Consider the following 16,185-nt stretch of genomic DNA (forward strand, 5'->3'; position numbering starts at 1 on the left):
TAAATCTATATTGTCAACTCTAAATCACCTTCTCCCTCATTTGCCCAGAAAAAAAAAAAAAGGCTCCCAAGATTTTTTGATCCATCCTTTTTCCAGGGAATGTGGTAATGGTAGCTTCCTCTGATCTGGACGTGCCAGCTTTCAGCCAGCCTGCTGCCTGTTCCACTGACAAGCTCCATGCATTCAAACTTCATGTAAGAAGCAGGTAAAAGCTTGCCTTATTTTCCCTCCCTAAGGAGCCTGTGCACCCACCCATCACTGAACCCCAGCTGTATTCACTGTCCCAAAGGGCTCAGTTATCCCTGAGATGTCACAGTCCTATGCCAGCACACACTGCTCCATCTCCTCCTGTTTGTTTCCCAGGTACATTTGTGTATGGGCACCTGAGATGGGTCTCCATCTCTTCTGCTTTATCCTTACCAAGGGCTACCTCTTGCTATCCTGATCCTTTTTCTCACCAGTCTGTCCTCTGTTTCCTCACGAATCTGCAAGCAGTCTCCACCCTCCCTAGTCATCTCCAGTTTAAAGACCACCACCCCAAGCTGGCAAGTTCTTGTTTTTCTTTTCTTCTTTTCCCCCTCAGACTCTCTACTATCTAACCAGTGATGCAGAAGTATGTATTTGCCATATGCTACACTGCTGGTGAATATTGTAACAGTTTATGCTTGTGACTGGTTTATCATTAGAAATTATAGAGACCAGATGTCACCTTTTCACTCAGATCAAGCCTCAACTTTATAACTTATCTTGTGCTATGCAGGAAACCAGTGCTGAGTTTGTCAGCCACAGCAAATTGTAATTACTCCTAAAGTGTGCTAATGTAGAAATGTACTTTTAAAGTACACTAATATAGAAAATCATACCATGACAGAAAATTTAAGAGTATACCAGTAGTAACAAATAAACCATTGACAACTGGTTTGAAAAATTATCTGGCATTAAAATTATAAAGAACAACAATGAAGAAAAATTAGAACAGCAAACATAAGGCCTTGCAAACGAAGCACTTCAGACACAGCCCTATGCATCTAAGATTAGTTTGTCTGATTTATCCTACATGATAGAAATGTTTTCAGGAGTGAAGATTAATTGTATTATGGTGCTCTTGACATCCTATTTTTCCGACCCATTTGCCAGAGAGATGCTTTTAACTTTTTCATTACAAAGCTTTTACTATTATAACTTTCACCTGCTGAGTTTAGGCAACTAGCGATAATGTGAAAATGCTTTTCTCACTGAAACTATCTCTTTATATTGTTCTCCTTGTATTTGAGCACATCTATTTTATGAGAATGTACATATGCAAAATACGGATGACTAATATGAAAGTTACTTCATGCTTATTTCTAAAAGTATGATCAGGTTGCTTCATTTTCTAAAGCTGGATTTATGTGTAGGTTCCTGATGACTTAACACAGATGTTTTATGTGATCTGAAGGTGGTTGTTTTGCAAGGGAAAGGTAATTGTCATTTTGCACATTTTATGATAGGGAATTGCAGCAGATCAATGGCTGGCTGAATGAAAGCATTGCCTACCCACCAGCACTGCTGAAATCATTGTAGGAGGGGATACTTCATGTTTACTTGAGACTGAGAACTTGTCAAAGCCCTTGCAATAGTTCTTTAACATAGATATAATTCGAGGAATCACCTCAAGACTGATGCACTTCTTAAAAAAAAATAAAATAAATCTAGAAAGGAAATTCACTTCCCTTCTTGGATACATAGAATTGTTTTGAAAATGGCTTAGCTAAAATAAAAGGAATCAATTGGGGGAAAAACAATAAATAAATAAATAAATAAATGTTTGATGAGAGTGAATGCATTTTCAGCAAGGGTCCGGATTTGAAAGACTTTAATCTTAGTTATCTGAAAACTCAGGCCAACCCCCATATTCACAAGAATCTCCATATGTAAATCTATGAGAAGTACTTGAAACAAACATTTTAGAGCTCTCGTTCCCCTGGATTGACTCCCGATTGGGAAGATGAACTCTTCCAAGAAGAGTGTCTCCTGGGGATATTGAACTTCCTTTCTCAGCTCAGTCACTTTTTACTGTCCATTCTCTGAAGGACTTCAGCAGGTTGGAAGGAGTGTGAATGTGGTGTGCAACCTCAGGACTGCAGCAGGAGGCTTGTGGTTGAAGCAGAGGTGTCCCATTGTCCTTATGGTGGCTCTGGGGGAGCCTGGGTGCTGTGCTAACAAGCCAACCTGCCTTGTGTGCAGTGTGGGTTAAGCACACAGCTGCATATGTATAAGGCTGAATGTTATTCCTCACTAGAAACGATGGGGTGACTCCTGTATAAATACTTGGGGAAAATACTTTGGGATGAAAGGCTATACTTAATGATCAGATATTATTAAAATGTCAGGTGGCTCCAGGGATTGAAGAACTGTCTCCCTGTGGAGCTCATATGAAATATGAAGTCAAAAAACTTTTGTGGTTTGCTGAGTGGGTGGCCAAATGGTTTTTACCATTGTGTCTCTTTGACATTGTCTCATTGAATCCTCTCTTCTCCTCCCTCTGATGATGGGTATTTACTCCAAAAAAAAAAGCCAAATTACGATGACACTGACACTTTCAATCAGGGACAAGGGAGTTGGTGTAACTTCTTTCTGCACATTAACAAAGGGGATATTTGTGAAAGCCCTGATCTGCTTCAGGTAGCACAGTCTGTATCAGAATACACTGGTCTGCTGTAGCAGTTTGCTCCCTATAGGGTTAGATCATGTCTGAAACTGTAGAGACTGTGATTCTGCCAGCAGAGAGATCACCACTGTACTAATGAAACCGAATTGCCATCCTCTAACATATCAAATCAGGGCTGGGGTAGCGAAGGTGGAACTCAGGGGGCATTTATCTATCAGTATGTGAGAACTTCTGATGGCTGAGCAGGGTCTTGGATAACATGGTCCTCACAGCCAGTTAAACTCCTGTTATTTTTCAGCCCTCATGGTATTGAATTCACAAGGTGATCATTCCTCATTCTTGCCATGGTAAGTAGGAAAGCTGCTGATCTGCGAATAGTCATAGCTGCTTGAATTTATCATACTCTATGTGCCTTAAATTGAAGGAAATGAGAGGAAATGAGTGATGGAAGGGCTACAAATAAGTGCCTGGAATGGAAAAAAATGAGCAGGGACAAGAGAGAGACATAGCCACTCCTCACCCTCTGGTCCTGGCCCCATCATGACAGAAGAACCTGCATACAGGGAGTAATTCGGGTCCCTAATGCCTGGGAATAGTTTACACCTCCTTTACACCTCCCTCCAGTCAGGATACCTGAGTCCTTGCACCATCCCACAACATAGCACACTCATGATCAGAAACTAAATCTCCCTCCCCTCAGGGGGCTATCCTCATTTCTGTGCTGCAGTTATTCTTGGTTGCTCTCTTCAGACAATTAACTGCATTTGTTGAATGAATTAGTTGACTGAATGCAATCTTGCAAAGGGGAGCAGTTGTGACGGTGTGGCTGAAGAGTACAGGTAGACCATTCTGTCTTAAGAAGAGGAAATGCAGCTTTTAACCTTCTTAGGAGGAGGACAGAAAAACGAAATACAACTTTTGGCATCCTCTGCAGGGGATGTAGCCTCCATAGCATAGAAAGGTTGCTGACACCCTTCCTACCCTCCTTTAATTCACCCAGCTGTCATTGCTTCATATTTTGCAGTGCCCACGCATTCCCGTGTGCTCCAGAAATGCCTACTGCAAGGACAGAGGGTCCCAGCAGAGCTGAGGCAGCTACTTACTGACCCATCTCAGCTTGCTGAAGCTGAGGTCCACAGCATACAAACCCCAGGCATCTGGAAAGCTCAGATAGAAAACAAATGCACACAATTTCCTGTCATATGCAACCTCTTCAGTAAGGTTTTTTGGCCTGTAACTGTCGGACCAGAGAGCTCTTAGCCATATAGAGTACATTTTTCATCTCAAGTCCATGCTGTGTGAATAACAAGCCTTTTGAAAAGTGGGCTAACTGGGAGACGATCATTGTACTCATGAAGTGAAGCAAAAGCATCAGCAACGACTTTCTTGGGATCTTCATCAATAAAGGTGACCAACTTTTGTCCCATAGTCCTGAATTGCTGAGACAATCCAAGCAGGCCTTGCTCTCTTCTAGCTGCCTCTCCTCCGCCTGTGTTTAAGGACCCTTTTCATCTCACCAGGCTCAATGTGAGGCAATCACACAGGAGGTGCCCCATCCCATGCCCGATGTGTACTAACACATATATTGACAAGGGACATTCACAGCAGGTGCCCTTGGGTGCCTACATTAAAACTCTGCACACTGAAGCACAAGGACTGAACTCTAATGAGTTTGGTGGAATTACAGACTTCTCCAAAAATTGAAGGGGGTTAGATTTCTAAATCCTTGCCCAGCTGATAGCAAATCTGAGCCTTACTTAAGAGCAGTCTTGTCTTGGAGAAAGATCATCAGTGATTAACCCATTATATGTGAAAAGAGAAGACTAGGGTGTTCTTAGAAATAACATCACTTCCAGTGTAACACAAAGTGAGCAATTTAGTAAAATGGTTGAAACATTTCACCCCAGATATACTCCTCCTCAGAGTCAAGGATTGTCTGGTAATTGCTTGAAAAGCAGATACACGGGGGGAAATTAAAGGAAGAATCAACATCAAAACTAAGATGCTTGGTTGAACTTGAGAAATGCTCTGATAATAGCTTCAAGCATTCAAATGGAAAAATGCATCCCTACTTAATATTATTGATTCAATGTCTGGAGACAAAACCACAGAATATTGTGTCCAAGTTGCTGGAGATGCTAACTGGAGGGAGGCAGATGAATGAGGTCAAAGTCATTACTTTGTTCAAGCAGTGAAACTCAAGCTGGAAGAAATGCTGTTAAAAAAGCGTGTGGTGAGATCAGTTTTGCCCTCTGAAATATATCTGTTGTGTTATGGCCTGGTGATAACAAGGTAACTCTGAAAACCTTTTGGTGAAATGCTGGCTTATTAAATCTGATGGGTATTTAATTTATGACTTCAACAGAATCAGGATTTTACCATGCAACTGCAATTTGGACATTCAAAGTCCAAAACAAGACCCATCTCTTGTTTTGGTCTGAAGCAAGAGGGCTGGTACTCTTGACTACCATTTTGTGGCACTTTTACAAAGGGTAGGAGTTATTAACAGGAGCTATTCTCCATCTAAGGAAGCCAGGTTGCTGTCAAGGGAGAAAGACAAATTCATGGAAAAATAATCATGGGGTACTTCTAAAATTAGGCTCATGTTCAAAAATCTCCCCTTCACCACTAAGAATAGAGGGATACCATGGAGGTTAATCTTCCCACCCCCAAAATAAGGATATATTCACCAAAGCTATGCATTATGTATTCTGGACTCAGCAGTGAGCAAAGGAGGTCTTCAGACAAAACACAGCACTACCATTTACAGAAGAGGCTTCACGGAAAGCCAATGAACTCACAGAAAAAGTGGAGGAATAAATTATGTTTACAGAGTGAACCGCAAAACATGAGATTAGTATTTTGAATTTCCAAAATGTTCTCTACTTGAACACATCTCCAAAGCAAGATTTATTTATTTTTTTTTTCACACTGTGACTAATCAGGTCTCAGGAGTATGGGCACATCCTGGAAGAGGATTATATCTGAAATTGTAATTGTACATTGGCCATTATTTTCTCTTCACTTAAGACAGATGCGTGAATTAAACAGAATTATATTCAGCAACAAAGAGAAAATTAAAGGGGGTAGAAATTAGAAGAAAGAAGCAATCTTTTAGCAATCTTTTCCTAACTGCAAGGCTGAAGAGAATGAACACTTGGTGACAACACCTCTGGCAGCGCTGGGTGCTGAAGTCTCTGTTAGCACTCGGGCTCCATGTACCACCCGAGCCTGGCATCTGGCCTTCCCTATAGGGTCTAGCTAGGAAATGTCAACAGCTGTAAAATATTACCACATGTACCTGGCAAGTCACTTGTAAAACACCCTTCTGACTGTTTATAGAGCTTTGTAAGATGGTTTTGCTTTCTAGAAATAAATGCTGTACCTGCATGTACCTGCAAGATGCTAAAATTTCTTGGTTTCACCCTCCAGGTTTGTGTGTGAACTGCATGGCAGGGAGGGTAACATTGCCATTGCTCCAGTCTCTTAATTAACTGCGCTCAATTCTCTTGACAAAAGCAAGAGAAAAAGTCAAGAGTTGTATGTTTTACAAATGGGGCGCATTTCAGGAGGGATATTTTTATGTTTCCAAAGGTATCCAGCTCCTTGCTTCTCTTTCAGGATAGTCTGAAATAATTGAAACCTAGAAAAAAATGTCAGGATAGTTCTAAGTATATATTTTCATCTATATCTGCTTTTGCCAGGGAAAAAAAAAATTTCAAGGCTTTGTTTTAAGAAACAACATATTTTTAATGTAAATTACAATGCAGACCAGTGCAATCAGCAGAAAGCTTCTGGACTGTAGGAGATAATCTTTTAAGACTACAATAGGAACTCTCTTGATGTGCACACAACATGCCTCAAGAATCCTACTGTCATTTTTAGGACCCCAATTTTCTGCAGAGTAAATAATCTAAATATTCTACAGTGTGGAGATTAGATTGTGTTCCATGTATAGGCATATGTTGCCATTTTTCCTCACCAACACCTCCCACTATTGCTGTTCATGTAAAGGTATTTCATTTGCTGAATTCAACCTGTCAACTGTAACAAATATGCCCTAATCCCATTATATGCATCACAGTTCACTAACAGCCACATAGGAGCCACCGAGCCTTTTTCTCTTTGATCATCCCAGATTTACACACTGGCCAAGGGCAAGAGCTATGAAGTCTGCTGAGAATAGATGTGGAGAGACAACCTGCAAGGCACAACACCTGAGCTCTACATGTTCAGTATGAAGGACACTTGTTTAAAAGGTGCCTCAACTTCCACATTACAAAGTTCACTACCGTAGCAAATGTTTTAACATCTATTCTTTTCCTTCAGTTCTTCATTTCTATTTGTGCTGCTGTGTCTTCTCAGACCTCTTAGTGGCATAACTGTTGAACACATACATGGCTGTAACTGTTACTCAGTAATTGCAGCTGTCTATTTTCCCTCTTCACCGTTAATTTAGATATTGACTTCTTTTCTTATTAGACTAATATTGCATTGAAGAAGAGCTCACGGAAAAGAGGGGCAAAAAATAGTTTTATCCTCTGGAAAGCTCAGGCATTTGAACAACTACAATTAAAAACTAGAATAAAATATTACATTTTGAAAAATTTACAATTAACCAAAGATTCTGAAATATTTTATTTCAGATTCTGGAAATGATCTACTGAAACAACTTCTTTAGGCAATTGAAATATTTTATTTTAATGTTATTTAAACCTGTATATTATATAACAATAAAGCTTCCAGGCTCTTCTGCTTTATCCTGTTTTGTATGAGTCAGAATGATAAAAGTTGAAGCATTTTGGAAATTTTCCTTTAAAACATTTTGATCCTGCAAAACATTGTTTCATCCACATTTTTTGGAGAGAAAGCAAGCTGCTTTTGGAAAGTTTCTAAATCTTAAGTTTCTATATTCCCTTAGGAAACTTGGAACCAGCTGTTGTGCAGGCAAAAGTTTTTAAGTAGCAAATGTGAGCATTTCAAGATTATCAGTGGATTAATGTTTTTATTTGGGTTTGCAAACAGAATCTTTCAAAGGGGCAATGAGATGCTGTGCAGACAGACTGCAGTTGCAGATTTGTTGGAGCTATCAGACAATATTGAATGTCTCCTGTCCAAATGCTGAGAGCTATGAGGTCCTATCGACTTCGCTGCGGAAACGGACCACAATGAATGAGATTCAGGGACGGATTAAAAAGAAAGGACATTTCCTTATCACAAAGCAGTTCACAAAATTTGAGAGTTCCATTCAGGTTGAAAATAAAACTGCTTTCCTGTCTGTGTCATTAGATAACATATTGACAAAAACAGCTTTAAAATATATTAGTGTTCAGGCTGTTGCTGGCTCTTTTAGCTGGGTTGAAGATATCATGTATAATCAGTTTTAATTTTCTTATGTTTATGACAAAACACAAAGCTGCACGGTTTGCATTACAAACATAGCAGGAAAATTTTTCTTTGTTTCCTTTCCCCTTATCCAAATTGCTGTTTTGACTGCAATCATTAAGGGAATAATAGAAGCATTTTTTGGCAGTAGGATTTAAAAAACACGACCTTAACAAGTCCTTTAACAATTTTGGACAAAATAATGACTCAATTAATTAATTTAGTCCTTTCTGTGCAAATTAACTGTTTCCAAATTATACACATACATGAATCACCTCACTCAGAACTGAATTATGGCCAGACTTGCTCAGCTGCAAGGTGGCAGCCACGGAGACAACAATACAACTTTGTAGGTTGAGTAATCCTGGACAGGACACTAAGGCAAAGCATTTCTCTTGCAGTCGTTTCCATGGTATCTTTAACACCCACATACAGCAACTAGGACATTGGTTGTGAAAGTCTCATCCAAATAAATCCGACAAAGTAAATTGCACGGAACTCAATTTATCTACCTTGAAATGAAGTTTGCTGGGATTTGAACCTGTGGCTTCAGGAAAAAACAGCCACTTCAAACCTGATGTGCAAATCATTCAGCCATTCTATCAGGTTTAAGACATAAACAGAAAATTTTGAAACCATAAGCATGCATATATATATCTAAATCTGTGCATATATAGCTGTACCTACATTTGCCTGAGATTCATCATGCCCATTGATTTCTGCTAATTCCTTGGCGCTTTTTAACTGCAAAGAGTAAACAAAAAACAAAAACAAAACAGAACAAAACAAGCACATTACTTGAGTATTTCACACAGTTATCTTGGATTTATTTGAAGGAGCATTTTATAAGGCTTCCAATGAGAAAAACAGATGGAGCATATAATTCTAATGAGTTTTTGCTCAAACCATTTTGAAACCAACATACTTAAGGCTTGATAGGTTGGTAAAAAAAAAAAAAAAAAAAAAAAGAAAATAATAAGACAGGGTCATTATTTTTTAAATAATAAGAAAGTAGTTTCAGGGCATAAAAAGTGTGCAGAATTGGCTCTCAAGAATAATAAATGATTTAATTTCCCCTTCTTCTTGCTATTAATTTAAACTTTACAATATTTTCAAGTTGCCACTAGCTAAACAGTGTTTTGCTAATGATTACTTTTGAATGATATATTTTGAGCTTTCTAAGATGCCACAGTGCTACTGTATGTTTCCTTCCTGAGGAAGCATCTAAATAACTGATATGGCTCTTGGGTATGATGGAAAAGGAGGTGAAGAGACGAACAGCTCTTTTACTTAACCACTGGCAGGAAGGACCGATGAGATGCTGCCAATTTCAAATATATGATCTGAACCAAAACATTTTTTCCTCCTGATTTAGCTTTTTTGGGGAAATCCAGGATTACACAGTGGATTCTAAAAGTCTTTCCAGAGAGATTTAAGGCGTGTCCTAGCTCATGTCTTGAGCCACAGTGAAATACGCCGTTGTTCATCCTGTGATTGAACAAACAAGGAAAGGAGGGGACACCACAGCTCTCCTGAGCCTGTAAACCATGCAGGTTTGTACATTTAGTGGAAGAACTCAAAACCATTTAATCTTTATGTACACTTCTGAAAAGTGATGTGTTTACTGTAACCTAATTCAAAGTAGATATTTGGGGATGGTGGAGATAGGAAACAATCAACAGAACTTTTCTCTATATTCCTTGGTCTCTATCTGTTTTTGCCAAAGAAGCTGGGATCCATTTAACAACTGATGATACAACTGTGACACTGAATGACAACAGTCCTAAAATCCGGGTGAATACGGATGTTATTATGTTTTGATTGGGTGTCTGGCACAGAAGCCTTGTCTGACTACCACTGTTGGATGACTGGTCAGATTATCTCTATCATTTTTTTGCTGTGCAGCAGCAACAGCTAAACTGCCTGTGAATCAGTTCTTGGTTTCTCACCATTGCCAATCTGACAATTAAGGTAAGTGGGCCATGATCTCTGTATACCTCATGATGCAGGCCTGTGTGAGCCACTAAAGAGGTCCTGAAAGAGGGAAGGGGGCAACAGTCCCTGAGAAAGCGGTACAAAGGACAGCTGGGGACTGCAAACTCATCAGGTGTCCTGGTTCAATTCACTGACACTCATCTTTCAATGCCCTTGAAAAACCTGCAACTCGTACTAAAAACAGTGTGATGCATTTCCAATGAATGCTGCATGTTTTCCTTCCACTGAAATACAACCATCCTGTGAAAACATCTCGCTGTGAGGATGCTGGTAAGAACGAGACAAGAAGGCTACTTCCAGCCAAGAAAAGTTAGGTATTTCTGCACTGCGCTGTGAGCCATTTCCTGATTCTGCCAATTTTTCATTTTAAATATTCACCTCATGTGGGCTGTCCCGTTGAGTTCAGCTGAATTACTCATCCGAATATGAGGTTAGGAGTGTGCTCAGGTATATAAAACTGTTCTGCATGCTACGTCCATGTCCTGAGCGCTTTGGGAGTGCTGTTCATTACTTACCTTTCTACTTCCCTTTTTCAGGTGGATAAAGTGCCATCACCCCTTGGTGGCTGCTGGCTTCTTGGGCAATGCTCCACGTGCCTTTTGCTGGTGACATGCAGCTCTCCCATCCACCTCATGCATGTTTGATGGGAGAATGGGCTCAGCTTCCAGCCTACGTTGGTCTGCCAGACTTTCTTCCCACCACTGATTCCCACCATCACCTCCCCAGCACTGCTGCACTGGTGGAGGTAGTGTTAATGCAACTAGTGCAGGAAGGATGCTTGAGCCTTTTTCTCTCTTTTATGTCCTGCAGTGCCCTGAAGAGGATGTCAGAGCTCAGGCAAGAAGCTGCTAGCATCCACATGTACACTAAAACCACTGCAGCAGGAGGTGGAGGTAAACCAGTGGAGATAATTGGAGAAAACTTATGGGTAGAACATATGCTGCTGGATTCCCACAGGCTAAAGGGTTAAAGTCCCCTTTTTCCAATATTGTTTGTTTGCTTGTTTAATTGAAATTTAATTTATACTCTTCTCTCACAGCCTAAATCATGAAATGTTGGAATAGAAACCTTGGAAAATCATACAATATTGGAAAAACAGGACTTGCCTTACCCCCGAGGCAGGCTCCTTTGCAGGTTGGTGGTGAGACTGATGTTACCAGCAGGAAGCATACTGAGGCTACACACTGAACTAGTGCCAGTAACAACCAAGGGACTACCTGAAAGGAAGGGAGAAGAGTTAAGGAGCTGGAAGGCTCTCATACATCTCATGCCATGGTGGGGTCAGGTCAGGCATAAATCAGTGGGCTCAAAGTCCTCTGACAACTGGAGCTGGTGGCTGTGGACAAGATCTGATCCAGAAGCCTTTTTCTACCATCCTGTAACATGGTGAACAAGCAAACAGAATCTCTCCCAGCAGGACGTACAGGATGAAAAGGCAGATTTTAGCAAATATATCACCAAAAAAAATTGCAATAAAGACGGGAGCCCAGCACTGTTTATTTTTTAAAGAAATGTTCATATTTACTTGACTCTGCCATATGATTTTCAATACCCATGGTTGGAAAAACACACAGATGAGCTGTGGTCCTTGTAAAAGAAAGCTGTGAGCCTTGGCAAGTGGGGGTCATTACAGCTAGGGGCTTTGCTGTTCTGGAAAATTTTGGAAATGGTTCAGGATTGTTGGAGAAGCACACTGGTTGTGCAGCTCTCTTTAGGAATTCTGGCTACTTACAGCCTTAGCTCTAGGCATGTTTCAGTTAATGCTCAAGACAAATGCAGATCCATTGTGCCCTTCTTCCAGCTACTGTTTTCGTCTGTCTGCCTAGCATGAGTGCACATTTGATTTGCAATTAGTAGGAGTCTGCAGAGATTCGGAAGTCACCCCTGTGGTCTCTATTGAGGCCTCATATTGTGAGATATTCCTATATGTTTTTGCAGAATTTAATTGCTACCAAGATATAAAATAACACCACGCAATTTCATTATTTTTTTTGACTATTCTATGATGCTATACTTTGAATGCCATGTGAAAATGTAAAAGAGATGCAGTTAACTCAAGAGATCTAGTAGTTTCTGTGTTTATAAATATGCTGTTACCTAATCCACTCTTCCTCATGGCATTTTGTGTAATGCAGTCCTGCATCAGTTCTCATTTAGAAGGTTTTCTTTGTAGCCATAAGTGCTAAGAACATATAGCATTTACTTTTCCCATTACGCATATTAAATGTTTAAATCTGTTTGCAGACATATTCAGACATACATGCTGAAAACTCTTGAACATAAGAGCTATCGTCATTTTGAATCTCTGCCATCAAAGCAGTTCAGAACCTGCAGTCTTTAAGCTACAGATACTAACCAACTCGCTAAATATTTTAGCTCAAAGTTTATATATAAAGGACAAAAATACGTCTCACAACAGAGACTGTGCCTATGCAGCACAGGTGGGGATTTGAAATTTCAGTGTGTCCAAGCCATGTGGTTTATACACAACGCATGTATTTGCGCACACTGTGCTTGCACACAGTGTGCACTGCTTCATTTCCAGATTTACAGATCTAGCTCCAGATTTCCTTTTTTTTCTGCGTAACTACCCATCTTACCTTGCTTATAAAACAGTACTATCAAATACACTTCTCAGTGTCATAGAACACCTTAGTATCAAAGAAGGCTAACATTAAAGAATCAGATTTACAGTTGTTTGCTTTTCACTGCTTAAATAAGTGCATTGGTGAACTACTATTTTTAATGCCATCATGATAATCTTTTCTGTATACTCGTACCTTCACATATAACACAGGAGATGGCAAGCTCTTTTTCTTCAATACTAGTCTTAAAAGAACGAGGTTTTTGTTGTTGTTGTTGTTGCTTCCAATATGTTTGCTTTTCAGGCATATTTAACTTCCCCCCCTTTTTTTTTTTTTATTTATTCAGAGAGACGACACATTTCCCTGATATCTATGTAGAATGAGTGGAAATGTTACTTCAGATGTGAAATTCACTACTGCATAGTGTAAAATAAGGGTCCACTTTCACTGTTTTCTTAAACTGTTAGCCCCAGCTGCATGCACAAATGCTAATCAGAGCAGACACATGGACTATATAATGTTATGTCTTGCTCACAACACAGTCAGTGGTCAGAATCCTATGCATTTTGTAGGCAAATCCATGCATTCTCCATCCCCTTAGCATAGCTAAGACAGCACTTTTCTTCCATGAGAAGCACTCACCTGTTCCTGAAGGACTTTAAGCATCGCTTGTGTGTGTGTTTGTTCTTCCTTGGCTTGCTCCAGCTCGGATTTTTTGTTATTTAATTCTTCCTGTATGCTCAGCAATTGCTGTACAAACAAAAGAACGTTGTGGTTAGCACAGTCTGGATCAAAATCAGTTTTAAACACTCAGTTTGATAAATCTTCATTTCAAACAATGCTTTGCAGCCTGCTCCTACATTTATTATTGTTGCATAGTCTGCCGTGTCTAAATGGACCAGAGGTAAATTATTTTCATCTGCATCTCCTTCTGCAGCAGTGCTCCACAAGTAATGCATCTGTTAATGTGTGTTAAGCTATTTGTTACATTAAAGTAGAAACTCCTGGTACACTATATCACCCACGGAGGGACTGTCACATTCATCTGAACCAAAATCTTATTTGTAGAAGTGTATGCGGTGGTTTTAATAATACTAGGGTAAACACTATGGTACATAAATAATTTAAAAGCACAGCCTTTTAATATAATTAGTCATTGGCCCAAAGCCATTTTCATTCTATCCAAAGCAATATTCTGGAAAGCTTTCACATTGAGTTGCCAAGAAGACAAAAGCTTTTTTTTTTTTTTTCTTAACCATGCTGTGATATTTTATTAGACAAGGAAGACTGATGCCCTACAATCAATATATCATTCAGGAAGACAGACGGCTGATCTGAACTGTCAAAACAAAAAAACTATGTCCAAAACCATATTTTATGAAGACAATTCTGGGATGTAGGGACATCTTGAAAAGCCTACATTCCCTGGTCTTGGCTAGCTTCATGTTCTGCATAGATTTATTGTAACTGTTAAGAGCAGGTCAATAGATTTAATTAATCTGTAATAATGATATATTTTTATTTTTATGGGTAATATACATTGCTGAAGAGCAAGAGAAGACAACTAAGAGATTTAAAAGGAGTTTACAGTGCTTTCCCTTGGTGATCAAGAAGGGAAACTCTGGTTTTCTTGCACAACTTATTGCTCTGCATACACTCCTTTCCAAGGACTACTTGAGCAAGCAATTGCTTTAATAACTTGGATTACCGATCTAACTATGTGTCTAAGCATCTAAGGCTTAGTTTATGCTTGTGCTTAGGATGGGTAGCTCTGACTCAAACAGATGTTGTAGGTGTTCAGCATCTTGATATGTTGCACACAACAAAAGTAGAAATAGCCCCTGGCCTTGTTCCACAACACTGGAAGTCCCAGGCACAAAGGGACTCTGTGCCACTATTGTTTTCAGAGCTGCTAGGAAACACTTGACATTTCAGGGCCTGACAGAGTTATTGGCAGTGCATTTCTTGTGTAAGTGAACACCAGTTTGATGAATTCTGTCTGCCACAGATGTAAAAATCCATGTGGGTATAGGTCTGATTATATCTTGCACTGTCTGCTATCCAGTTAGGTGTGCTCTTTGATGTATATTGCCACCTGGACTGCTCCCTGAGGGCCTACAAGACACTGAGGGCCTTCAGGTATGTGTATCCACTCTACCACAGCACAAAAGCATTTCAGATCTCATGATTTTACATGAATAGCAAGTTCTGTTCCAGTGAGGCCCCACCAACTTCTGCACAGAAATCTCTACTTCTGGCAGTTCCTGATGGGGACTGGATTGCCACCTCAGACTTGTCTTCATCTTGCCTGTTGGGTACCACTCCCTACATTCTCAGAAGATAAAATGAATTTATGTGTACTGTCATGTGTCACACATTGTTATCCATGCAGCTCCTTAGCACAGTTACAGATTTCCATACATTTCATAACCTTCTAGCCCCAAAGGGACAATTTAGTCACCTCATGTAACCTCATGTTTATAACAGACCATTGATCTTCATCCAGGATAGTTTTAGCTGATGCCTGTACTTTAGAAAGAAGGGACTCCAATCCTCAGGAGAGAAACAAATCACACAAGACACCAGAAGGATACCAGAAGCTCTTTCAAGGATCACTAGCAGAGACAGCAGAGTTTTGGCAAAGAGAAGTGTCACCTGAATGGGGCTGGTGAAATTCCTCTCCTTCACAACTGCAACCTGCTTGTCCTTACACACCTGGACAGGGCAAGGGCGTTTTAAGGAAAAGGAGTCTTTTCTCTCCACCTCAGTGTCTTCTCTGAGTAGTTATGTCTCAACCAGTCTCTGACAATTCAAAGTGAGGAGCCAAAATGAATTAAATGATCCTCACATATAGCCAGGAATGCATTTAGCCAGTTATGTACCTGAGAATGGAACTTCTTTGCCTCCCTAGGCAACAAGTTGAAATCCTGAATTATGAGGTTTTATTGCCATCATTGTCTAGTGCAGCGCTACAGGTACTATGAAGTCCAGAGAAAACTACACAAGAGATCCTGTCTGCTCCACAGCCTCTGAAGGAAGTGGATAGACATCTAAGTCCAAGGACACCATCACTACCTTCCAGACCAAACCTTCATCTTGTTTCAGAGATTTTACTCCAGATTCTGGGAGAAACCCTGGAGCCCATCCTTCTGAACAATGGAAATTCCTATTTGGAAGACCCCAAGTGAGTCTTAAGTTAATCTCTGCCACTGGAAAGCCTTATAGGCCTGGAAGCACTTATAGGTTGAACTTGTTATACTTTCACCAGACGAATTAAAATCACCTTCCCCATCCTAACCTCTCCATGGTTCTTCCATAGCCAAGTCTTACACATCATGGACCAGCTCACAAACCACTACAGCTTTATCTTCACATCTCCCACTGACATCTCCAACTGTGCTTTAGTCTAATTATATCCCTCTTCCTTTGATCTTGACTTTATGTTTTGTGTTCAAGGCAATTTTTCATAGCTGGCTGAGCATGGGAGGAAGTGGTGTGGCAGATGCAATATGAGAGCACAAGGAGAGATGCTCCCTGCTCTGCATCATTGTATTTGGCTCCAGACCAGCC

General features: G+C 40.1%; 1 protein-coding gene across 11 annotated transcripts in view; it reads right to left on the reverse strand.

Moving 5' to 3' along the window:
• The window catches only part of ENOX1 (ecto-NOX disulfide-thiol exchanger 1), a 366,413-nt gene that overhangs the window by 12,615 nt on the left and 337,613 nt on the right, over positions 1-16,185 (reverse strand). For 10 of the 11 annotated variants that reach the window (XM_035553403.2, XM_050715842.1, XM_050715826.1 and 7 more), the window contains 2 exons: positions 13,258-13,365; positions 8,723-8,779 (listed from right to left, as the gene is read on the reverse strand). In XM_035553403.2, coding sequence (XP_035409296.1) covers positions 8,723-8,779; positions 13,258-13,365 — 165 coding nt within the window. The remainder of the gene's footprint in view (positions 1-8,722; positions 8,780-13,257; positions 13,366-16,185) is intronic. The other variant, XM_050715845.1, reaches the window with a different exon arrangement.

The sequence above is a fragment of the Cygnus atratus genome, chromosome 1 (assembly GCF_013377495.2).
Source record: "Cygnus atratus isolate AKBS03 ecotype Queensland, Australia chromosome 1, CAtr_DNAZoo_HiC_assembly, whole genome shotgun sequence".
Classification (NCBI taxonomy): Eukaryota; Metazoa; Chordata; class Aves; order Anseriformes; family Anatidae; genus Cygnus; species Cygnus atratus.